The sequence below is a fragment of the Heterodontus francisci genome, chromosome 26 (genome assembly GCF_036365525.1).
Source record: "Heterodontus francisci isolate sHetFra1 chromosome 26, sHetFra1.hap1, whole genome shotgun sequence".
Classification (NCBI taxonomy): domain Eukaryota; kingdom Metazoa; phylum Chordata; class Chondrichthyes; order Heterodontiformes; family Heterodontidae; genus Heterodontus; species Heterodontus francisci.
This window is the reverse complement of record NC_090396.1, coordinates 8,185,224-8,211,739: the sequence shown is the minus strand read 5'-3', so window position 1 is coordinate 8,211,739 and position 26,516 is coordinate 8,185,224. Positions and strand designations below refer to the sequence as shown.

Sequence of the window (26,516 nt, the reverse complement as noted above, 5' to 3'; positions counted from 1 at the left end):
CATAAGCTAATCCTCTCATCCCAGGAATCAGCTGAGTGAACCTTCTCTAAACTGCTTCTAATGCAATTACTTCCTGTCGGGGTCCCTGTAATACCCCACCCAACCAACCATTCTTCATGTATGGGACAGTGACTTCTGCAGACCTTCTTCTTGAACCACTGCTGCCCATGTTATTAACTTTGAGGGCAGTTAAAAGTCAACCACATTAGGGTGGCACTGCAGACAGTGCAGGTAAGGATAGCAGGTTTCCTTCCCTGCAGGACACTGGTGAACCTAGTTGTGTTTTTAACCACACTCGAACAGCTTCATGCTCAGTTTGCCATGGTTCTTTGACAGCATTAGGATTATATTTGCTGGAGTTCTGAAGAGTGAGGGGGGGATCTCATAGAAACCTATAAAATTTTAACAGGACCTAACAGGGAGATGCAGGAAGGATGTTCCCGATGGTGGGGGAGTCCAGAACCAGGGGTCATAGTCTAAGGATATGGGGTCAACCTTTCAGAACTGAGATGAGGAGAAATTTCTTCACCTAGAGAGTGGTGAGCCTGTGGAAGTCTCTACCGCAGAAAGCAGTTGAGGCCAAAACATTGTATGCTTTCAAGAAGGAGTTAGATATAGCTCTTGGGTCTAAAGGGATCAAAGGGTATGGGGCGAAAGTGGGAACAGGCTACTGAGTTGGATGATCGTAATGAATGGCGGAGCAGGCTCGAAGGGCCAAATGGCCTACTCCTGTTCCTACTTTCCATGTTTCTAGTACCTCTCAAAACTGTGACCTCTACCACCTGGAAAGTTAGGGCAACAGGCGAATGGGAACACCACCAACTGCAAGTACCCCTCCAAGTCACACATCATCCTGACTTACAAGTATATTGTCACTGAGTCAAAATCCTGGAACTCCCTTCCTAACTGCACTGTAGGTGTACCTACCCCACATGGACTGCAGCGGTTCAAGGAGAAGGCTCACCAGCACCTTCTCAAGGGCAATTAGGGATGGGCAATGAATGCTGGCCTTGCCAGCAACGCCCACATCCTGTGAATGGATAAAAAAAAACCTTTTACTGATATCAGCTTTTTATTTCTTGATTCATTACATTGAATTCAAATTCAGAACCACTACATAGCCATACCCACAATATGCCTAAGAGTCAACACAAGACTTCTGCTGAAACTGGTTCCTCCCTATGAAGGATGCAAAGGTTTGGACAGGGGAGCCACTCTTTACCTGAAGTCTAATGAAGTCTTGTGGTTTGAAGTCGTTTGGTGAGCAGCCGCACCAGTCCACAATGTGCTTGTACTGGCACTTGCAGCCCAGCTTTCGGTTCCAGTTGGTGACCCGCAGGTTGTTGTCCACCAATGTCTCGCACATGTGGCTGTTCTCTAACACAGTGTGGAAGAAGGACTGTAGAAGGGAGAAGATGAAAAAAAAATCACTGACAAAACATGAACCTGCTCATATTAGGCTCCAGGCTCAGAAAATCACTGTGAGACTCTCCTAATAGGCTGTTGAAAGAGTTGGGGATGGGGGCACCACATATACTACTCAGTGATGTTCTACAGTCTCCCTGAGCACTGTGGGTAAGTTGTGCCTTCATTGAGCCCAAAGTATTAATCTGGTAGAGGGAGAGGTTAAAGGGGAGAGAAAATTTTAAAATCAGAATGAGAGAAGCCACGTGCTTAACCCCATTGCAATTCATTGAGACCCTAGTGACAGACTGGTACAGACTGCATTTAAGAGTATGGAATGTTAGTGATCAAGATCAAAAGTTAGTAAAGGAATCTATCTTGTAGAAAAATAATAGATTAGTGCTAAATTCCATTTTATATTAAGCTCTATACTTAAAATATTCTACGGCAGAAAGACTGCAAAAGCTTTTGACAGTGTGTCTGTACAAAGGTTATTACAACTTTCTCAAAGGCCAGCTATCACATGTTTATACTTAGATTTGCTTTATGACAACGACTGAAAACTCAGATCTCTTTGTATGCCTTGATAATGTGCAAATTTAGGACCATAATACTTGCAGCCCAGGAACCTCTCGATCGAGATTGGTAATGAAAGTGGGTAAAGGATTATGGATGCATAGGCCTATAGATTAGTGCCACCTAGAAGCAATGTAAATGAGAGGAGATCAGAAGGGGGAAGAAGTTGGATGGAGAGGGAGACAGATGGGGAGGGGGGAGGAGGGAGAGAGAGACAGGGAGCAGGAGAGAGAGACATGGGAAGAGAGAGAGGGAGAGGGGGAGCGGGAGAGAGGTGGGGAGAGACAGAGGGGGATGGGAGACAGACAAAGAGACAGAGAGACAAGTATAAATTCAGGGGTCTCTGAGTGCTGCCCGTCTGCATTGAGCGTGAAGAAGGGAGTTTGGTAAGTGACGGCATTTTAAGGGTTAATCTCTAGTCTAATTTTTATTTAAATTTAACAATTAACTAAAATTACTGTTTAAGTTACGAGGCAAGTTAAGTTTCTCACCGTTTTAAACAGGGATATACAAGCTCTCAGAGTAGCTGTAGCTAGTTAAACTGGTTTCTGAGCTCCAGCAAAGCTGATGTATCATTGCTTTCAGAGAGTATAAATTCAGGGGTCTCTGAGTGCTTCTTGAGTGCACAGAGTATGAAGGAGGGAGTTCAGTAAGTGAGGGGGTTTGGTAAGGAGGGGAACTATAAATTAATTAAGAAAAATCAATTTAATTTAATTGAGAACGAGAGCAAGCGAGCGGAAGAGCTCACCAGGAAATGGCGAGAGGAGCGGGGCTAGCTGCTGCTGCCAGTCTGCCGGCGTCTGGAAAGAAAAATTGAGGTGTGACATCACAGGGAAGCAGGTAGCTGACTGGCTGGGGAAAACTTCGGAGCTACAAACAGTACGAGAGGGGAGAGAGCAGCGAGGCACAGGGAGCATGTCGGTGAGTATATGGTGGGTATTTTCTTACTTTCTTTTTTCTGCTGATTTTTATTTTTTCTCTAACATTTAAGACTATCTACTAAATAGAAGCTAAAATACCAGTAGTTGGTAGGTGGTTATTTGTTTGATCATTCTATTTATAGCCACTTTATTGTCTTTATTTCACTTCTAATTTTAGTGCAATAAATAAATAATTTGAGGCATGGGAGGGCCACTCACACCCGTCAAATGCGCTATGTGGGGACTCCAGAACCCTACTCATCTGCAGAAAGTGCCACCAAATGGAAAAACTCGAGTGCCGAGTTTTGGTACTTGAGCAGCAGCTGCCGTCACTGAGGTACATTCGGGAGGATGAGAGATATGTGGACAGAAAGTTTCAGGAGGTAGTCATCCCGGGGCTTAAGAGAGCACAGGCAGAGAAGGACTGGGTGGCTGCCAGACAGACAAGAAGGATAAGGCAAGTAGTGTAGGAGTCCCCGGAGGGCATCCCACTTTCTAACCGGTATTCAGTTCTGAGTACCAATGGGAGAGAAGGCTCTTCTGGAGAATGCAACGGGAGTCCTGACCAGAGCACCATGAGTGGCTCATCTGTGCAGGGAGACAGGAGAGCAACAGTGGTAGGGGATTCTATAGCTGCAGAACAGACAGGCACTTCTGTAGTTGTAGACATGATTCCGAGATGGTATGTTGTCTCCCTGGTGCAAGGGTCATGGTTATGACCGAGCAGTTACAGAGCATCCTGGAGGGTGAGGGTGCACATCCAGAGGCCGTGGTCTACATTGGTACCAACGATATAGGTAGAAAAAGGGATGAGGTCCTGCAGGCTGAGTTTAAGGAGTTAGGAAAGAAATTAGCAAAAAGGACCTCAAAGGTAGTAATCTCCGGATTACTCCCAAGGCCACTTGCCAGTGAGTATAGAAATAGGAGAATACACCAGATGAATGCATGGTTCGAGAGATGGTGCAGTGTACACATGTCCCCACAAAGAAAAAGTGTGGTACTGCCAAATCGAGAGCCCCCTGGTTATGTAGAAGCATACAAGGTAAGAGAAAGCAGGAAAAGAAAGCTTATCTGAGTCACAAAAAACTTAATACTTTAGAAAGGCTAGAGGGGTATACAAAGTGCAGGAGTGAAGTAAAAAAGAACATTAGGAAAGCAAAGAGAGGACATGAAAAAATATTGGCAGGTAAAATCAAGGAAAACCCAAAGATGTTTTATCAGTATATTATTAATATATAAGAGGATAACTAAGGAAAGGGTCAGGCCTATCAGAGATGTACAAGATAACGTATGCGTGGATGCAGAAGATGTGGGCAGGGTTCTTAATGAGTACTTTGTCTCTGTCTTCACAAAGGAGAGGGATGATGCAGTCATTGCAGCTAAAGAGGAGGAGTGTGACATATTAGATATGATAAGCATAATGAGAAAGGAAGTACTAGAAGGTCTGACATCCTTGAAAATGGATAAATCACCAGGACCGGATAGATTGTACCCCAGGCTGTTAAAGGAAGCCAGGGAGGAAATAGCAGATGCTCTGAGGGTCATTTTCAAATCCTCACTTGATAGAGGTGAGATACCAAACAACTGGAGGTCTGCAAACCTTGTCCCATTGTTTAAAAAGGGTGCGAGCGATAGGCCAAATAATTATAGGGTGGTCAGTCTGCCCTCATTTGGTGGGCAAATTATTAGATTCAATTTTGAGAGATAGGATAAACTGTCACTTAGAAAGGCACGGATTAATTAGGGATAGTCAGCATGGATTTATTAAGGGAAGGTCGTGTCTTGCTAACTTAATTACATTTTTTGAGGAAGTAACAAGGAGGATTGATGAGGGTGGTGCAGTGGATGTGGTCTACATGGATTTTAGTGAGGCATTTGACAAGGTCCCACATGGCAGACTGGTCAGAAAAGTAAAAGCCCATGGGAATTTGGTGAGTTCGATCCAAAATTGGCTCAGGGACAGGAAACAAAGGATAATGGTCGACAGATGTTTTTGTGAATGGAAAGCCATTTCCAATGGGTTCCACAGGGCTCAGTGTTGGGCCCCTTGCTGTTTGTGGTATATATTAATGATTCGGACTTAAATGTAGGAGGCATGATTGGGAAATTGGCAGAGGCCACAAAAATTGTTTGTGCAGTTGATAGTGAAGAGGATAGCTGTAGACTCCAGAATTATATCAACGGTTTGGTTGAGTGGGTGGAAAAGTGGCAAATGAAATTCAGTCCAGAGAAGTGTGAAGTAATGCACTTGGGGAGGGCAAACAAAGCAAGGGAATACACAATAAACGGGAGGATATTGAGAGGGGTAGAAGAAGTGAGAGACCTTGGAGTGCATGTTCACAGGTCCCTAAAGGTGGCAGGACAGGTAGATAGAGTGGTGAAGAAGGCATATGGAATGTTTTCCTTTTTTGGCCGAGGTATAGAATACAAAAGCAGGGATGTGATGCTGGAACTGTATAAAACACAGGTTAGGCCACAGCTGGAGTACTGCATACAGTTCTGGTCACTACATTACAGGAAGGACATAATTGCTCCGGAGAGTGTACAGAGGAGATTTACAAGAATGTTGCCGGGGGGGGGGGGGGGGGGGGGAAGAGGGGGGGAGCAAGGGGGGGAAGAGAGATAGGGGGAGAGAGATAGGGGGAGAGAGATAGGGGGAGAGAGAGTGGGGGAGAGAGAGTGGGGGAGAGAGAGTGGGGGAGAGAGAGTGGGGGAGAGAGGGGGGGAGAGAGGGGGGGGAGTGGGGGAGAGAGTGGGGGAGAGAGAGGGGGGGAGAGTGGGGTAGAGAGGGGGGGGAGTGGGGGAGAGAGAGGGGGGAGAGTGGGGTAGAGAGTGGGGGAGAGAGAAGGGGAGAGAGAAGGGGAGAAAGAGGGGGAGGATAGAGAGGGGGAGGAGAGAGAGGGGGGGGGGAGAAGGGAGGAGAGAGAGGGGGAGGAGAGAGCGGGGGGGGGAAGGGAGGAGAGAGAGGGGGAGGAGAGAGCGGGGGGGGGAGAAGGGAGCAGAGTGCGGGGGGGAGAGAGAGGGGAGGAGAGAGCGGGGAGGAGAGAGAGGGGAGGAGACAGAGGGGAGGAGAGAGAGGGGAGGAGAGAGCGGGGGGGAAAAAGGGGAGGAGAGAGCGGGGAGGAGAGGGGAGGAGAGAGAGGGGAGGAGAGAGAGGGGAGAGAGAGGGGGGGAGAGAGAGGAGGGAGAGAGAGGGGGGGAGAGAGAGGAGGGAGAAAGGGGGGGAGAGCGAGGGGGGAGAGAAGGGGAGAGAGAGGGGGGGAGAGAGAGGGGGGAGCGAGAGAGGGGGAGAGAGAGGGGGGAGGGAGAGAGAGGGGGGAGCGAGAGAGGGGGGGGAGCGAGAGGGGGGGAGCGAGAGGGGGGAGCGAGGGGGGGGAGCGAGGGGGGGGAGCGAGGGGGGGGAGCGAGGGGGGGGGAGCGAGGGGGGGGAGCGAGGGGGGGGAGCGAGGGGGGGGAGCGAGGGGGGGAGAGCGAGGGGGGGAGAGCGAGGGGGGGAGCGAGAGGGGGAGAGCGAGAGGGGGAGAGCGAGGGGGGGAGCGAGAGGGGGAGAGCGAGAGGGGGAGAGCGAGAGGGGGAGAGCGAAGGGGGAGCGAGAGGGGGAGCGAGAGGGGGAGCGAGAGGGGGAGCGAGGGGGGGTGCGAGGGGGGGAGCGAGGGGGGGAGCGAGGGGGGGAGCGAGAGGGGGGGAGCGAGGGGGGGAGCGGGAGGGGGAGAGCGAGGGGGGGGAGCGAGAGGGGGAGCGAGGGGGGGAGAGCGAGGGGGGGCGAGCGAGGGGGGGAGAGCGAGGGGGGGAGAGCGAGGGGGGGCGAGCGAGGGGGGGCGAGCGAGGGGGGGAGCGAGGGGGAGAGCGAGGGGGGGAGAGCGAGGGGGGGAGAGCGAGGGGGGGAGAGCGAGGGGGGGAGCGAGGGGGGGAGCGAGAGGGGGAGAGCGAGGGGGGGAGCGAGGGGGGGAGCGAGGGGGGGAGCGAGGGGGGGAGCGAGGGGGGGAGCGAGGGGGGGAGCGAGAGGGGGAGAGCGAGGGGGGGAGCGAGAGGGGGAGAGCGAAGGGGGGAGCGAGAGGGGGAGAGCGAAGGGGGGAGCGAGAGGGGGAGAGCGAGGGGGGGAGAGAGAGGGGGAGAGCGAGGGGGGGAGAGAGAGGGGGAGAGCGAGGGGGGGAGAGAGAGGGGGAGAGCGAGGGGGGGAGAGAGAGGGGGAGAGCGAGGGGGGGAGAGAGAGGGGGAGAGCGAGGGGGGGGAGAGAGAGGGGGAGAGCGAGGGGGGGAGAGAGAGGGGGAGAGCGAGGGGGGGAGAGAGAGGGGGAGAGCGAGGGCGGGAGAGAGAGGGGGAGAGCGAGGGCGGGAGAGAGAGGGGGAGAGCGAGGGCGGGAGAGAGAGGGGGAGAGCGAGGGCGGGAGAGAGAGGGGGAGAGCGAGGGCGGGAGAGAGAGGGGGAGAGCGAGCGGGGGAGAGAGAGGGGGAGAGCGAGGGGGGGAGAGAGAGGGGGAGAGCGAGGGGGGGAGAGAGAGGGGGAGAGCGAGGGGGAGAGCGAGGGGGGGAGAGAGAGGGGGAGAGCGAGGGGGGGAGAGCGAGGGGGGGAGAGAGAGGGGGGAGAGAGTGGGGGGAGAGAGAGGGGGAGAGAGTGGCGGGAGAGGGGTGGGGAGAGATGGGGGGAGAGGGGTGGGGAAAGAGGGTGGAGAGGGGTGGGGAAAGAGAGGGGAGAGGGGTGGGGAAAGAGGGGGTGAGAGTGGAGGTGAAAGTGGGGTGGGGAGAGTGGTAGGGAAAGAGGGGAGGAGAGTGGTGGGGAAAGAGGGGTGGGAAGAGGGGGAAGGGAGAGGTGGGGGAGAGAGGGGGGGAGAGAGGGGGAAGGGAGAGAGGGGGAAGGGAGGGAGGGGGGAGAGGGGGGGAGAGAGGGGGAAGGGAGGGAGGGAGAGGGGAGTGAGAGGGGGGAGGGAGAGGGGGAAGGGAGAGGGAGAGAGGGGAGAGAGAGGGGAAGAAGAGGGGGGAGGGAGACAGTAAGAGATAGAGAGATATGGAGTGATAGAGTTAGGTGGAAACAGACAAGGAGAGAGACAAGGAGAGAGAAAGATAAATAAAGAGAGGGAGAAACAAGGAAAGAGAGAGAGAGACAAGAGGGCAGAGAGAGGGAAGGAGGGAGAGAGAGAAAGAAAGAGACAGTAAGAGGGAGGGAACAAGACAGACAGATTGGGAGGAAAAGACAGGGAGAGAGGCAGACAGAGACAAGGAAGGGCAGGGAGAGGGCGACAACATAATTTATATGTGGGAACTCCAGGACACTTCTCATGTCCTGGGCAACCACATACACAGGAAATGTCATCAGCTGCAGCAACTTGAGCTCTGGCTTTCGGAGCTTGAGCAGCAGCTGGTGTCACTGTGGCGCACTGCGAGATTGAGGGTTTTGTGGATACCATGTTTATAGAGGCAGTCACCCCGTAGTGTAAGGGTGTGCAGGCAGAGAGGGAATCGGTGACCACCAGACAAAGAAGACCAGTGAGGTATTGCAGGAATCCCCTATGTGCATCTCACTCATCAACCAATATTCCCCTCTGAATACTAGTGAGAGTGATGGTTCCTCTGAGTGCAGCTAGAGTCCAGACCACAGCAGCACAGCTGGTTTAGCTGTACAGGGGAACAGGAGGAAGACTGGAAAAGCAATAGTGATAGGGGATTCCATAGTTAGGGGAACAGACAGGTGTTTCTGCGGCCGCAGACTTGAATCCAGGATGGTATGTTGCTTCCCTGGTGCACAGGGTCCAGTACGTCATTGAGCGGCTGCAGAGCCCTTTGAGGAGGGAGGGTGAACAGACAGCGGTCGTGGTCCATATTGGGTATCAATAACATAGTAGAAACAGGGATCAGATCCTGCAGACAGAGTTTAGGGAGCTTTAAAAGAAACCATCAAGCAAGACTTCAAAGGTAGTAATCCCGAGATTAATCCCGGTATCACACACAAGTGTGTATAGAAATAGGAGGATAGAGAAGATGAATGCAGGGCTGGAGAGATCGTGCGGCAGCCACTGCTTTAGATTCCTGGGACATTGGGATCGGTTCCAGGGGAGATGGGACCCATACATGCTGGAAGGGCTGCGCCTGAACAGAGCCAGGACGCGTCTCCTCGCGGGGTGATTTGCTAGTGCAATTGGGGAGGGTTTAAACTAACTTTGCAGGGGTGTGGGAACCAAGAGGTAACATTCGAGAGGAAGACCAAAGTGTACTAAGAATTGGAATAAATAAATAGCTCTAGGATAGAAAATAGTAAGGCATTAAGTGGGGTCTGAGTAAGAGGGAATGCAATAAAGGTCTAAATTAGGTTTACTGTGCATGTATATGAATGTGGTAAATAAGGTTCGTTAGCTGTCGGCACAGATCGCCGCATGGAAATATGATGCTTTTTTTAAATTCATTCATGGGATGTGGGCATCTCTGGTCAGGCCAGCATTTATTGCCCATCCCTAATTGCCCTTGAGAAGGTGATAGTGAGCTGCCTTCTTGAACCGCTGCAGTCCATATGGGGTAGGTACACCCACAGTGCTGTTAGGAAGGGAGTTCCAGGATTTTGACCCAGAGACATTGAAGGACCGGCGATATAGTTCCAAGTCAGGATGGTGTGTGACTTGGAGGGGAACTTGCAGGTGGTGGTGTTCCCATGTATTTGCTGCCCTTATCCTTCCAGTTGGTAGAGGTCGCGGGTTTGGAAGGTGCTGTCTAAGGAGCCTTGGTGCATTTCTGCAGTGCATCTTGTAGATGATTCACACTGCTGCCAAAGTGCGTCAGTGGTGGAGGGAGTGAATGTTTGTAGATGGGGTGCCAGTCAAGCGGGCTGCTTTGTCCTGGATGGTGTCGAGCTTCTTGAGTGTTGTTGGAGCTGCACCCATCCAGGCAAGTGGAGAGTATTCCATCACACTCCTGACTTGTGCCTTGTAGATGGTGGACAGGCTCTGGGGAGTCAGGAGGTGAGTTACTCGCCTCAGGATTCCTATCCTCTGACCTGCTGTTGTAGCCACGGTATTTATATGGCTACTCCAGTTCAGTTTCTTGTCAATGGTAGCCCCTAGGATGTTGATAGTGAGGGATTCAGCGATGGTAATGCCGTTGAATGTCAAGGGGAGATGGTTAGATTCTCTCTTGCTGGAGATGGTCCTTGCCTGGCACTTGTGTGGTGTGAATATTACTTGCCACTTCTCAGCCCAAGCCTGGATATTGTCCAAGTCTTGCTGCATTTCTACACGGACTGCTTCAGTATCTGAGGATACTACCCTGAGGAACTCCTGCAGTGATGTCCTGGAGCTCAGATGATTGACCTCCAACAACCACAACCATCTTCCTTTGCGCTAGGTATGACTCCAGCCAGCAGAGGGTTTTCCCCGATTCCCATTGACCTCAGTTTTGCTCGGGCTCCTTGATGCCATACTCGGTCAAATGCTGCCTTGATGTCAAGGGCAGTCACTCTCACCTCACCTCTTGAGTTCAGCTCTTTTGTCCATGTTTGAACCAAGGCTGTAATGAGGTCAGGAGATGAGTGGCCCTGGCGGAACCCAAATTGAGCGTCACTGAGCACTATGCTACAGCGATAGGAAAACCTGGCTCAAAAAAAGGCAGGACTGGATACTGAATATTCCTGGATACAGGTGTTCAGGAACGATAGGGAAGGAAGGGAAGGAGGATGGCTGTATTGATGTATTTTAATTCATTCATGGGATGTGGGCATCGCTGGCTAGGGCAACATTTATTGCCCATCCCTAATTGCCTTGAGAAGGTGGTGGTGAACTGCCTTCTTGAACCACTGCAGTCCAAGTGAGGTAGGTACACCCACAGTGCTGTTAGGGAGTTCCAGGATTCTATAATTAATTAGGATTGAGAGAACATTACGGTGCTGCAGAGAGAGAATGTCCTCGAGCGGTCAAGGACAGAATCTATTTGGTTAGAGTTGAGAAACAATACAGGTACCAGTGCATTGCCGGGTGTATTCTACAGGCCCCCAACTAGTGGGAAAAATATAGAGGAACAAATTTGTAAAGAAAGTACAGAGAGGTGGAAGAATTATACAGTAGTTATAATAGGGACTTTAATTATTCTAATATAGACCGGGATAGTAATAGCGTAAAGGGTAGAGAGGGGCAAGAGTTTCTAAAGTGTGTTGAGGAGAATTTTCTGCATCGGTATCTTTCCAGTCCAAGGAGGAAGGAAGCATTGCTGGATCTGGCTCTGGGAAATGAGGTGGGTCAAGTGAATCAAATGTCAGCAGGGAAACATTTAGGGACAGTGACCATAGCATCATAAGGTTTAGGTTGGCTATGGAAAAGGTCAAGGAGCAATCCAGACTAAAGATAACTAATTGGGGGAGGACCAACCTCATGGGAGTGAGAACGGATCTTGCCTAAGTAAATCAGAATCAAAGCTTGTCAGGCAAAACAGTAACTGAACAATGGGCTGCCTTTAATGAGGAGACCGTTCGGGTACAGTCAAGGTACATTACTTCGAGGGGGAAAGGTAAACAGATCCTGAGTTCCCTGGATGACAAAAGAGATGGAGTAAGATGAAGCAGAAAAAGGGTGCATATGACAAGGTAGGTTGAGAAAGAGGTTAACTAAGCATACAGGATCCTGGGCTTTATAATTAGGGGCACAGAGTACAAAAACAAGGAGTTATGTATAAAACTCTTGTTTGGCCTCAACTGAGTCCAGTTCTGGGCACCACACTTTAGGGAGGATGTTAAGGCATTAGAGAGGGTGCAGAAAATATTTACGTGAATGGTTTCAGGGATGAGAAACTTCAGTTATGTGGATAGGTTGGAGAAGCCGGAGCAGTTTTCCTTGGAGAGGAGATTAAGATGAGATTTGATAGGGGTGTTCAAAATCATGAGGGGTCTGGACAGAGTAGACAGGGAGAAAGTGTTCCCATTGGCAGACAGACCCAGAACCAGAGGATACCGATTTAAAGTGATTGGCAAAAGAAGCAACAGCGAAATGAGGAAAAACTTTTTTATGTAGCCAGTGGTTAGGATCTGGAATGCACTGCCTGAGAACTTAGTGGAGACAGAATCAATCGGGGCTTTCAGAAAAGAATGGGACAATTATATGAAGAGAAAAAATCAGCAGGGTACGGGGAAAAGGCGGAGGAGTGGGACTAGGTGAGTTGCTCTTGCAGATAGCCGGCAGAGACACACTAGGCCAAATGGCCTCCTTCTGTGCTGTAACCATTCTATGATTCTATAAGAAATAGGAGGAGAAGTAGGCCATTTGGCCCTTCCAGCCTACTACACCATTCAATGAGATCATGGCTGATCTGATCTTGGCCTCAACTCCACTTTCCATCCTGTGCCCCATAGCCCTTGACTCCCCGATAGTTCAAGAATCTACCTCAGCCTTGAATATTTTCAATGACCCAGCCTCCACAGCTCTCTGGGGTAGAAAATTCCAAAGATTCACGACCCTCTGAGAGAAGAAATTCCTCATCTCTGTTTTAAATGGGCGACCCCTTATTTTGAAACTATGCCTCCTAGTTCTACATTCTCCCACGTCCTTTTCGCATCTACCCTGTCAAGCCCCCTCAGAATCTTATTTGTTTTAATAGGATCACCTCTCATTCTTCTAAACTCCAATGAGTATAGGCCCAACCTGCTCAACCTTTCCTCAAAAGACATCCCTTCATCCCAGGAATCAAGCTAGTGAACCTTCTCTGAACTGCTTTCAATGCAAGTTTTGGTCTCCTTAATTAAGTAAGGTGTGGTCTCATCAATGCCCTCACAGTTGTAGCAAGACTTGGCTGCTTTTATAGTCCATCCCCTTTCTAATAAAGGCCAATATTCCATTTGCCTTCCTTATTACTTGCTGTACTTGCATGTTAACCTTTTGTGTTTCATGTATGAGGACACCCAGATCCCTCAGTACTTCAGCATTCTGTAGCCTCCCTCTGTTTAAATAACATTTTACTTTTCCTAACAAACTGGATAACGTCACAATTTTCCACATTTTACTCCATCTGCCAATTTTGGTCCACTCACTTAACCTATCTATATCCCTCTGAAGATTCTCTGTGTCTTGCTTTCCCATTTATCTTTGTTTCATCAGCAAATTTGGCTACAATACACTCGGTCCCTTCATCCAAGTCATTAATATAGATTGTAAATAGCTGAGGCCACAGCACTGATCCCTATGACACTCCACTAGTTACAGTTTGACAACCTGAAAATGCCCCATTTATCCTTTCCTGTTCATTAGCTAATCCTCTAACCATGCTAATATATTACCAACACCATGAGCTCTTATCTTTTGTAGTAAATTTAATGTGGTACCTTATCGAATGTCTCTTGGGAATCCAAGTACCCTACATTCACTGGTTGCCCTTTTTCCACCCTGCTTGTTACATCCTCAAAGAACGCTAATATATTTATCAAACATAATTTTCCTTTTGTAAAACCATGTTTGACTCCGCTTGATTGTATTATGATTTTCTAAATGTCCCTCTACTACTTCCTTCATGATGGATTCAGGCTTTTCCCCAATAACAGACATAGGGATAACTAGCCTATAGTTTCCCGCTTTCTCCCTCCTTTCTTGAATAGAGGCGTTACATTTGCGGTTTCCAATCTGCTGGGACCTTTTCAAAAACATTGGGAATTTTGGAAGATTACAACCAATGCGACCACTATCGCTGCAGCCACTTCTTTTAAGACCCTAGGATGAGGGCCATCAGGTCCAGGAGACATATCAGTCTTTAGTCCTATTAATTTGCCTGCTAGGATACCTCCTCGCTAGTGATAATGATTTTTTAAAGTTACTCTCTCCTTTTGCCCCCTGATTTTTACGATTGCTGGGATTCTTTTATTGTCTTCCATTGTGAAGACAGATACAAAATATTTGTTCAAAGTCTCTGCAATTTCCTTGTTTCCTATTATTAGTTCCTCAGTCTCACCCTCTTAAGGGATCAACATTTATTTTAGTTACTCGCTTCCGTTTTATATACTTGTAGAAGCTCTTACTATTATCTTCTTCCTGGTTTACGCTCAATCTATATTCTGATTTTTTTTCTCGTCATCCTTTGCTGGTTTCTAAAATTTTCCCAATCTTCTGGTCTAACACTAATCTTCACAGCATTGTATGCCTTTTCTTTCAATCTGATACCATCCTTAACTTCCTTAGTTAATTAGTCGCAGATGGCTCATCCTTCACGTATAGTTTTTCTTTCACAATGAAATATATGTTTGTTGAGAATTATAAAATATCTCCTTCAATGTCTGCCACTACTTATGTACCGTCTTATCTTTTAATCTATTTTCCCAGTCCACTTTAGCCAACTTTGTTTTCATACCTTTGTCATTGCCTTTATTCATGTTTCAGACCCAAGTTTCTCATCCTCAAACTGAATGTGAAATTCTGTCATGTTATGGTCACTCTTGCCTACAAGACATTTTACCATGGCATCATGAATTAATCCTGTCTCGTTCCGCATTACCAGATCTAAAATAGCCTGTTCCCTGGTTGTTTCCAAAATGTAATGTTTTAAGGAACAGTCCCGACTACACTCTATAAACTCGTTCTCAAGGCTACCTTTGTCAATTTGAGTTCAATCAATATGAAGATTAAAATCGGCCACAAATATTGCAGTACCTTCCTTATAAGCGCCCATTATTTCTTGATTCATACGATGTCCTAGTGTAGCTACTGTTAGGTAGCCTATGAACTACTCCCATCAGTAACTTCTTTCCTTTGCTATTTCTTATCTCCACCCCAACTGATTCAACATCTTGCTGTACTGATCTCATCCTTTATTAACAGAGCTACCTCGCCCCCTGTTCCTTTTTGCCTATTCTTTTGAAATGTGATATACCCCTAAATGTTCAGTTCCTAGCCTTGTTCACCTTGCAACCACATGGCTGTAATGGCTATCAGATCGTACCCATTTATTTCTATTTGTGCCAATAATTCATCCATCTTGTTCTGAATGCTGCATACATTCAGATAAAGAGCCTTTAATACTGTCTTTTCACCATTTTGCCCTACTCTGACCCTATTTTTTGGTGCACTGTTATGTTTGTATGCTTTGTCCTTTCCTGTCACACTCTGGTTATCAGTAACCATATTGCCACCCTGTACTATTACCTTGTCATTTCTCATTAACTTTCCAAATTTCCCCTCACATGAACCCTCAACCTGACTACTTAGTTTAGGGAACAGAAGAGAGGTAGAGACTGGGGGGGGAGAGAGAGACAAAGAAAGAGACTGGGAGACGGAGGGAAGCAGACAGGCAGGGGGGAGGGAGGAAGGCAGGGGGAGGGAGGCAGGGTGAGGGAGAGTGAAAGCTAAGGACGGAGAATCCGAGATAGAGAGAAAAACATGGAAAAGAGAGCGAGACAGGGGAGGAAAGGAAGAGAAACAGGGAGATAGATGGGAGGAGACAATAAAGGAGAGAAGGTTGGGGGGGGAGGGCAAGAGAGGCTTGCAGAGAGAGGGATATGAAGAGAAGAGAGGGGGTGAGGGAGACAAGGAGGGGGAGAAGGGAGAGGGATGGTGGAGAAAGAGGAGGAGGAGAGAGAAGGGGAGTCAGAGGCAGAGAGAGGGGTGAAAGGGGAAGGCGAAAAGGAGGGGGAGAGAGAAGGGAGGGGGAGAGGAGTGAGGGGGAGGGGGAGAACGGAGGTGAGAAGGGAGGGGGCAGGGGACAGGGCTGAGGAAGGGTGAGAGGGGGTGGGATAGGACAAGGGGGTCAGAGGGGGAGAGACAGAGGAAAGAGAGGGACAGCAGGGGAGTGAGAGGGCACTGGAAGGATGGGCTTCAATTGGAGAGTCTGGGTACTAAAATGGCTCTGGAACAGTTCCTACGGATTGGAGGGTAGCTAATGTAACCCCACTATTTAAAAAGGGAGGTCGAGAGAAAGCAGGGAATTATAGACCAGTCAGCCTGACATCGGTAGTGGGGAAAATTCTAGAGTCCATTATCAAAGATTTTATAGCAGAGCACTTGGAGGACATTGGTAGGATCGGACAGAGTCAGCATGGATTTACGAAAGGGAAATCATGCTTGACAAATCTACTAGAATTCTTCGAGGATGTAACTAGTAGAGTTGATGAGGCGGAGCCAGTGGATGTGGTTTATTTGGACTTTCAGAAGGCTTTAAACAAGATCCCACATAAGAGATTAGTGTGTAAAATTAAAGCACATGGGACTGGGGGCAGTGTATTGCGATGGATAGAAAATTGGTTGGCAGACAGGAAACAAAGAGTAGGGATCAATGGGTCTTTTTCCGAATGGCAGGCAGTGATTAGTGGGGTACCGCAGGGATCGGTGCTAGGACCCCAGCTATTTACAATATACATAAATGATTTAGATGAGGGAATTAAATGCAATATCTCCAAATTTGCAGATGACACAAAACTGGTTGGGAGGGTGAGTTGTGAGGAGGATGCAGAGAGGCTTCAGGGTGATTTGGACAAGTTGAGTGAGTGGGCAAATGCATGGCAGATGCAGTATAGTGTGGATATATGTGAGGTTATCCACTTTGGTAGCAAAAACAGGAAGGCAGATTATTATCTGAACGGCTATAAACTGAGAGAGGAGAATATGCAACGAGACCTGGGTGTTCTTGTACACCAGTCGCTGAAGGTAAGCATGCAGGTCCAACAGGCAGTAAAAAAGGCAAATGATATGTTGGCCTTCATAGCGAGAGGATTCGAGTACAGGAGCAGGGATGTCTTGCTGCAATTATACAGGGCCTTGGTGAGGCCACACCTGAAATACTGTGTGCAGTTTTGGTCTCCTTATCTGAGGAAGGATATTCTTGCTATAGAGGGAGTACAGCAAAGGTTTACCAGACTGATTCCTGGGATGGCGGGACTGACGAAAAAGGAGAGATTGAGTCGGTTAGGATTATATTCGCTGGAATTCAGAAGAGTGAGGGGAGATCTCATAGAAACCTATAAAATTCTAGCAGGATCTAACAGGGTAGATGCAGGGAGGATGTTCCCGTTGGTGGGGGAGTCCAGAACCAGGGGTCATAGTCTAAGGATACGGGGTAAACCTTTCAGGACTGAGATGAGGAGAAATTTCTTCACCCAGAGACTGGTGAGCCTGTGGAATTCGCTACCACAGAAAGCAGTTGAGGCCAAAACATTGTATGTTTTCAAGAAGGAATTAGATATAGCTGTTGGGTTTAAAGGGATCAAAGGATATGGGGGCAAAGCGGAAACAGGTTACTGAGTTGGATGATCAGCCATGATCATAATGAATGGCGGAGCAGGCTCTAAGGGCCAAATGGCCTACTCCTGCTCCTATTTTCTATGTTTCTATGACTCCAACACTCTAACAGCCTTTGGGCAAAAAATATCCCAAATTTCCTTCTTACTCCCATATGTCTCATCTTGAGTTTGTGCCCCAAGATTTGAAACCGTCACTATCTCAAACAATTTAGTCAATTTTTTCATAACCTTGAAAGCTTGAATCACGTCACTTCAAAATCTTTTCCTTTCCAGAAATAACATGCCCAACCTCATAAACCTTTTTAATGAAGTTAGAAATTAAATATATTTGCTCTCTCAGTGCATTTCTGGGGAAGAAGTGCCTCTCCTCAGCCAGTCCCATGTTTATTATCAATATCACTATTTTAGCACTTTTTGCCAACTTTTCAAGCGTGTGCTAATTTGTCAATTTCCTGCTCATGTGTCACATTAGTGGAAGATGATTAATTGTATCGATTCATCCCTGATTTAACCATGCAATAAATCTCCCAACTGTACATAAATACACTGTGGAAAGGTTTATCAGATTACACCTGTCTGAGCCAAGGCTCAGGAACATTATAAAAACAAAGTACCCAGCAACACATAGAGGCTAGAAGATCATGGGTTCAATCACAAGTTTGTGCTGATCTCAGCTGGGCTGGGACTAAGGCACAACAATTGGCCTCAGTGCCACCTGTGTTAGAGAGGGGGAAACATTTTTAAAACAGCCAGGGTCCCTGCCCCTGACAACTGTCTAGGACTCCCCTGCTAGAAAGTGTGCATTTGGAGATGTCTGGTGAATAGAGTCAGACTTCACCACAATGCCCTCTACAGCTCAAAAGTATGCCAACTCTCAACGTCTAGGTTTACACATATGAAGAATGGAAAGCTCGGTGAAATACCAAAGGGTATCCATCACCCATGGAACTGAACCAAAACAACTGCCAGCATCTTTAGAAGAGACAATTATGGAATGCCGTTTTTATTTTGGCAAAACAGATTACTAAATTCTTCGCAGGTCATAGAGTCATACAGCACAGAAATAGGCCCTTCGGCCCATCGTGTCCGTGCCAGCCATCAAGCACCTAACTATTCTAATCCCATTTTCCAGCACTTGGCTCGTAGCCTTGGATGCTATGGCGTTTCAGTTGCTCATCTAAATACTTCTTAAATGTGGTGAGGGTTCCTGCCTCTACCACCTCTTCAGGCAGTGCGTTCCAGATTCCAACCACCCTCTGAGTGAAAACATTTTTCCTCAAATCCCCTCTAAACCTCCTGCCTCTTACCTTAAATCTATGCCCCCTGGTTATTGACCCCTCCGCGAAGGGAAAAAGTTTCCTCCTATCTAACCTATCAATGCCCCTCATAAATTTGTATACCTCAATTCTGATGAGAGGTCACAAACCCGAAACGTTAACTCTGCTTCTCTCTTCAAAGATGCTGCCTGACCTGTTGAGTATTTCCAGCACTTTTTGTTTTTATTTCAGATTTCCAGCATCTGCAGTATTTTGCTTTTATTAAATTCTTACTCTGGTGTATTGTTAGAAAATTTTAGATACACGCACAGCACCTGACATAGAGCTATCTACATATCAGAATGAACGTGCATTTATATAGTATCTTTCACCTCCGCAGGGATCCCAAAGAGCTCACAGCCAATGAAGCATTTCTGAAAGGATAAGGGCTTTAGCTATAATTAAAGAGAACAGAAACTGGAACTCTTCACATTAGAACAAAAAAAAACTCAAAAAGTGACGTCACAGGAAAGCTGTGACCGGATTGGCTGGTAGGGAATCTGCACTGAATTTGAAAATAAAACATTGATAAAAATTGATTAAAATCCTAATTAACTAATTAATTAATAAATAGCATAACTAAACCGGAGGGAGGAGATTACTGTATTTAGTTTGCATTTAATATTTATAGTAGAAATCAAGCACTAGGGCCATATAGTTAATTGTAACATAATTTAGTAAGGATTTAATAAGTATTTATTTTAAATTAATTTATTAATTAGTGCGAGAAATGTCAGTTAGAGGGGTGAAGTGCTTCACCTGTGAGATGTGGGAGGTCCGTGACGCTTCCAGCGTTCCGGACGACTACATCTGCAGGAAGTGTACCCAGTTGCAGCTCCTCACAGACCGCATGGATCGGTTGGAGCAGCAACTGGATGCACTTAGGAGCATGCAGGTGGCAGAAAGCGTCATAGACAGGAGTTTTAGAGAAGTGGTTACACCCAACGTGCAGGCAGATAGATGGGTGACCGCTAGAAGGGGCAGGCAGACAGTGCAGGAATCCCCTGTGGCTATCGCCCTCTCTAACACATATACCGTATTGGATACTGTTGGGGGGGATAGCCTATCAGGGGAAAACAACAGCAGCCAGAGCAGTGGCACCACAGCTGGCACTGTTGTTCAGCAGGGAGGGACAAAGCGCAGAGGAGCAATAGTTATAGGGGACTCTATAGTCAGGGGCACAGATAGGCGCTTCTGTGGACGTGAAAGAGACTCCAGGATGGTATGTTGCCTCTCTGGTGCCAGGGTCAAGGATGTCTCTGAACGGACAGGGGGCATTCTGACGGGGGAGGGTGACCAGCCAGAGGATGTGGTACACGTGGTACCAACGACATAGTCAGGAAGAGTCACGAGGTCCTGCAGGGGGAGTTTAGGGAGTTAGGTAGAAAGTTAAAAGACAGGACCTCTAGGGTTATAATCTCGGGATTACTCCCTGTGCCACATGCCAGTGAGGCTAGAAATAGGAGGATAGTGCAGCTGGCCATTATAAATTGCCCCTAGTATAGGTAGGTGGTAGGGGAATATAGGGAAGGTCGGGATGTGGTAGGAATATGGGATTAGTGTAGGATTAGTATCAATGGTTGGTTGATGGTCGGCACACACTTGGTGGGCTGAAGGGCCTGTTTCAGTGCTGTATCTCTAAATAAATAAAAAAATAAACACGTGGCTAAACAGCTGGTGTAGAAGGGAGGGTTTCAGATATCTGGATCATTGGGATCTCTTCAGGGACAGGTGGGACCAGTACAAGAAGGACGAGTTGCATCTAAACTGGAGGGGCACAAATATCCTGGCTGCGAGGTTTGCTAGCGTCACTCGGGAGGGTTTAAACCAGTGTGGCAGGGGGGTGGGAACGAGAGCAGTAGGACAGCAGGTGAAATAACGGAGGGGGAACTAGTAAATAGGGCCAGTAAGACTAAGAGGAAGAGCAGGCAGGGAGATGTTGCTGAGCACAGCGGGACTGGTGGTCTGAAGTGCATTTGTTTCAATGCGAGAAGTATAACAGGTAATGCAGATGAACTTAGAGCTTGGATTAGTACTTGGAAATATGATGTTGTTGCTATTACAGAGACTTGGTTGAGGGAAGGACAGGATTGGCAGCTAAATGTTCCGGGATTTAGAAGCTTCAGGTGCGATAGAGGGGGATATAAAAGGGGTGGGGGAGTTGCATTACTGGTTAAGGAGAATATCACAGCTGTACTGCAGGAGGACACCTCGGAGGGGTCATGCAGCGAGGAAATATGGGTACAGCTCAGGAAGAGGAAGGGTGCAGTCACGATATTGAGGGTTGATTGAGGCCTCCCAACAGCCAGCGGGAGGTAGAGGAGCAGATATGTAGACAGATTTTGGAAAGATGTAAAGGTAACAGGGTTGTAGTGGTGGGTGTTTTTAATTTCCCCAATATTGACTGGGACTCACGTAGTGCTGGGGGCTTGAATGGGGCAGAATTTGTAAGGAGCATCCAGGAGAGTTTCTGTAAACAATACGTAGATAGTCCAACTAGGGAAGGGGCCGTACTGGACCTGGTATTGGGGAATGAGCCCGGCCAAGTGGTCGAAGTTTCAGTCGGGGAGCATTTCGGGAACAGTGACCATAATTCCATAAGTTTTAAGGTACTTGTGGATAAGGATGAGTAGTCCTCGGGTGAAGGTGCCAAATTGGGGGAAGGCTAATTATAACAATATTAGGCAGGAACTGAAGAATTTAGATTGGGGGCGGCTGTTTGAGGGTAAATCAACATCTGACATGTGGCAGTCTTTCAAACGTCAGTTGATTAGAATCCAGGACTGGCATGTTCCTGTGAGGAAGAAGGATAGGTTTGGCAAGTTTCGGGAAGCTTGGATAACGAGGGATATTGTGGGCCTAGTCAAAAAGAAAAAGGAAGCATTCGTAAGGGCTAGAAGGCTGGGAACAGACGAAGCCCTTGAGGAATATAAAGAAAGTAGGAAGGAACCTAAGCAAGGAGTCAGGAAGGCTAAAAGGGGTCATGAAAAGTCATTGGCAAACAGGATTAAGGAGAATCCCAAGGCTTTTTATACGAATATAAAGAGCAAGAGGGTAACCAGGGAAAGGGTTGGCCCACTCAAGGACAGAGCAGGGAATCTATGTGTGGAGGAAATGGGTGAGGTACTAAATGAGTACTTTGCATCAGTATTCACCAAAGAGAAGGACTTGGTGGATGATGAGTCGAGGGAAGGGAGTGCAGATAGTCTGGGTCATGTCGTTATCAAAACGGAGGAGGTGTTGGGCATCTTGCAAAGCATAAAGGTAGATAAGTCCCCAGGGCCTGATGGGATCTACCCCAGAATACTGAGGGAGGCAAGGGAAGAAATTGCTGGGGCCTTGACTGAAATCTTTGTATCCTCATTGGCTGCAGGTGAGGTCCCAGAGGACTGGAGAATAGCCAATGTTGTTCCTTTGTTTAAGAAGGGTAGCAAGGATAATCCAGGAAATTATAGGCCAGTGAGCCTTACGTTAGCGGTAGGGAAATTATTAGAGAGGATTCTTCGGGACAGGATTTACTCCCATTTGGAAACAAATGGACTTATTAGCGAGAGGCAGCATGCTTTTGTGAAGGGGAGATCGTGTCTCACTAACTTGATTGAGTTCTTTGAGGAAGTGACGAAGATGATTGATGAAGGAAGGGCAGTGGATGTTGTCTACATGGACTTCAGTAAAGCCTTTGACAAAGTCCCTCATGGCAGACTGGTACAAAAGGTGAAGTCACACGGGATCAGATGTGAGCTGGCAAGATGGATACAGAACTGGCTCGGTCATAGAAGAAAGAGGGTAGCAGTGGAAGGGTGCTTTTCTCAATGGAGGGCTGTGACTGGTGGTGTTCCGCAGGGATCAGTGCTGGGACCTTTGCTGTTTGTATTATATAAAATGATCTGGAGGAAAATGTAGCTGGTCTGATTAGTAAGTTTGTGGACGACACAAAGGTTGGTGGAGTTGCGGGTAGCGATGAGGATTGTCAGAGGATACAGCAGGATATCGATCGGTTGGAGACTTGGGCAGAGAAATGGCAGATGGAGTTTAATCCGGACAAATGTGAGGTAAAGCATTTTGGAAGATCTAATACAGGTGGGAAGTAAATGGAAGAACCCTGAGGAGTATTGACAGACAGAGAGATGTGGGCGTACAGGTCCACAGATCACTGAAAGTGGCAACACAGGTGGATAAGGTAGTCAAGAAGGCATACGGCATGCTTGCCTTCATCGGTCGGGGCCTAGAGTATAAAAATTGGCAAGTCATGCTGCAGCTGTACAGAACCTTAGTTAGGCCACACTTAGAATATTGCGTGCAATTTTGGTCGCCACACTACCAGAAGGACGTGGAGGCTTTGGAGAGGGTAGAGAGAAGGTTTACCAGGATGTTGCCTGGTCTGGAGGGCATTAGCTATGAGGAGAGGTTGGAAAAACTCGGATTATTTTCACTGGAACGACGGAGGTGGAGGGGCGACATGATAGAGGTTTACAAAGTTATGAGCAGCATGGACAGAGTGGATAGAAGCTTTTTCCCAGGGTGGAAGAGTCAGTTTCTAGGGGACATAGGTTTAAGGTGCGAGGGGCAAAGTTTAGAGGGGATGTGCGAGGCAAGTTTTTTACACAGAGGGTGGTGAGTGCCTGGAACTTGCTGCCAGGGGAGGTGGTGGAAGCAGATACGATAGCGACGTTTAAGAGACATCTTGACAAATATATGAATAGGAAGGGAATAGAGGGATACGGGCCCCGGAAGTGCAGAAGATGTTAGTTTCGGCAGGCATCAAGATCGGTGCAGGCTTGGAGGGCCGAATGGCCTGTTCCTGTGCTGTACTGTTCTTTGTTCCTTGACAAAGGTTAAGAGGAGATCTGATTGAAATATTCAAAGTTACAAGTATCTTGGTGAGATAAATTGGAAGCAACTTTTTCCACTGGTTGGTGAGTTGGTACCTGGAGGGCATTAGTTCAGATCATCAGCAAAAGAATAAAAGGATAGTTTGACAGACAAAAAGAATTACGCAGAGGGTTTCAGGGCGTAGGATGCCCGAACAGAAAGAATGGGGGATGCAGATTCCATAACAGTTTTCAAAAGGTTTTATTGGCGTAGTTAGGGGAATAAATAAAGGGGAATTGAGGAAAGATGGGGTAGGAATATGGGATTAATGTAGGATTAGTATAAATGGGTGGTTGATGGTCGGCACAGACTCGGTGGGCCGAAGAGCCTGTTTCAGTGCTGTATCTCTAAATAAATAAATAAAAAATAAATAAGTTAAGTAAATTTGATTCTTTTGGTTTGTTGATCTCCATGGGGATCCGAACAGAAAGGAGCAAGGATTGGGACGAAGAGGATTGCTCATGTGAGAGAGGGTACATAGAGAGTGGTCTTAATGGGGAAAGGGCAGGGGGACTGACGCAAAATCTCCTCCTGTGCAGAAAAATAGTATGATTTTAAATTCAATCTAAACTTATGGGATATGAGGATAGTGTGGGAAAAAGGCATTGAAGTGGATGATCAGCCATGATATTATTAAATGGTGGGGCAGGCTCGATGGGCTGAATGGCCTCCTCCTGCTCCTATGAAAGTCTCCTCTGCTTTATGAATGTAATAGTCTTAAGTGAAATCAGTTTCGGACAGCTACTCGCAGCTATGGACTGCACAAGATAAAACTAAAACTACAATATTAAATAAATCAACATTCTCAGTCAAGGAGGCCGCAGGATGCCTCGTGAGGTAAATGGAAAATGATTACTAAGGAGATTTTGATGGGACGATGTAGAGGGAGCTTTACTCTGTATCTAACCCGTTTTTTTTTTTAGAGCTTTACTCTGTATCTAAAGCGTGCTGTACCTGCCCTGGAAGTGTGTGATGGAGACAGCGTTTTATTAAAAATTCATTCATCGGATGTAGGCGTCACTGGCAAGGCCAGCATTTATTACCCATCCCTAATTGCCCTTGAGATCGTGGTGGTGAGCTGCCTTCTTGAACCGCTGCAGTCCATTTGGGGTAGGTATACCCACAGTGCTGTTAGGAAGGGAGTTCCAGGATTTTGACCCAGCGACAGTGAACGAACGGTGATATAGTTCCAAATCAGGATGGTGTGTGACTTGCAGGGGAACTTGCAGGTGGTGGTGTACCCATGTATTTGCTGCCCTTGTCCTCCTAGTTGGTAGAGGTCACGGGTTTGGAAGGTGCTGTCTAAGGAGCCTTGGTGCATTTCTGCAGTGCATCTTGTAGATGATACACACTGCTGCCAAAGTGCGTCAGTGGTGGAGGAAGTGAATGTTTGTAGATGGGGTGCCAATCAAGTGGGCTGCTTTGTCCTGGATGGTCTCGAGCTTCTTGAGTGTTGTTGGAGCTGCACCCATCCAGGCAAGTGGAGAGTATTCCATCACACTCCTGACTTGTGCCTTGTAGATGATGGACGGGCTTTGGGGAGTCAGGAGGTGAGTTACTCGACTCAGGATTCCTAGCCTCTGACCTGCTCTTGTAGCCACGGTATTTATATGGCGACTCCAGTTCAGTTTCTTGTCAATGGTAGCCCCTAGGATGTTGATAGTGGGGGATACAGCGATGATAATGCCGTTGAATGTCAAGGGGAGATTTTAGATTCTCTCTTGTTGGAAATGATCATTGCCTGGCACTTGTGTGGCGCGAATGTTACTTGCCACTTCTCAGCCCAAGCCTGGATATTGTCCAAGTCTTGCTGCATTTCTACACGGACTGCTTCAGTATCTGAGGAGTCATGAATGGTGCTGAACATTGTGCAATCATCAGCGAACATCCCCACTTCTGACCTTATGACTGAAGGAAAGTCATTGATGAAGCAGCTGAAGATGGTTGGGCCTCGGACACTACCCTGAGGAACTCCTGCAGTGATGTCCTGGAGCTCAGATGATTGACCTCCAACAACCACAACCATCTTCCTTTGTGCTAGGTGTGACTCCAGCCAGCGGAGGGTTTTCCCCCCTGATTCCCATTGACCTCAGTTTTGCTAGGGCTCCTTGATGCCATACTTGGTCAAATGCTGCCTTGATGTCAAGGGCAGTCACTCTCACCTCACCTCTTGAGTTCAGCTCTTTTGTCCATGTTTGAACCAAGGCTGTAATGAGGTCAGGAGCTGAGTGGCCCTGGCGGAACCCAAACTGAGCATCACTGAGCAGGTTGCTGCTAAGCAAGTGCCGCTTGATGGCACTGTTGATGACACCTTCCATCACTTTACTGATGATTGAGAGTAGGCTGATGCGGCGGTAATTGGCCGGGTTGGACTTGTCCTGCTTTTTGTGTACAGGACATACCTGGGCAATTTTCCACATTGCAGGGTAGATGCCAGTGTTGTAGCTGTACTGGAACAGCTTGGATAGGGGTGCGGCAAGGGTGAGTACAGGTCTTCAGTACTATTGCCGGAATATTGTCAGGGCCCATAGCTTTTGCAGTATCCAGTGCCTTCAGTAGTTTCTTGATATCACGCGGAGTGAATCGAATTGGCTGAAGACTGGCATCTCTGATGCTGGGGACTTCAGGAGGAGGCCGAGATGGATCATCAACTCGGCACTTCTGGCTGAAGATTGTTGCAAATGCTTCAGCCTTATCTTTCGCACTGATGTGCTGGCCTCCCCCATCATTGAGGATGGGGATATTTGTGGAGCCACCTCCTCCAGTTAGTTGTTTAATTATCCACCACCATTCACGGCTGGATTTGGCAGGACTGCAGAGCTTAGAACTGATCTGTTGGTTATGGGATCGCTTAACACTGTCTATCGCATGCTGCTTACACAATTTGGCACGCAGATACTCCTATGTTGTAGCTTCACCAGGTTGGCACCTCATTTTGAGGTATGCCTGCTGCTGCTCCTGGCATGCCCTCCTGCACTCTTCATTGAACCAGGGTTGGTCTCCTGGTTTGATGGTAATGGCAGAGTGGGGGACATGCCAGGCCATGAGGTTACAGATTGTAGTTGAGCACAATTCTGCTGCTGCTGATGGCCCACAGCGCCTCATGGATGCCTAGTTTTGCATTGCTAGATCTGTTCGAAATCTATCCCATTTAGCACAGTAATAGTGCCACACAACACGATGGACGGTATCCTCAATCCTCAATACAGTCATGGACAGAAGCATCTGCGGCAGGCAGATTGGTG

At 47.8% G+C, this 26,516-nt stretch overlaps 1 protein-coding gene across 2 annotated transcripts in view; it reads right to left on the bottom strand.

Annotated features, from left to right (window-relative positions):
- xylt2 (xylosyltransferase II) overlaps positions 1–26,516 on the bottom strand; it is a 338,683-nt gene that overhangs the window by 90,233 nt on the left and 221,934 nt on the right. For both annotated transcript variants that reach the window (XM_068057773.1, XM_068057774.1), the window contains exon 7: positions 1,223–1,399. In XM_068057773.1, coding sequence (XP_067913874.1) covers positions 1,223–1,399 — 177 coding nt within the window. The remainder of the gene's footprint in view (positions 1–1,222; positions 1,400–26,516) is intronic.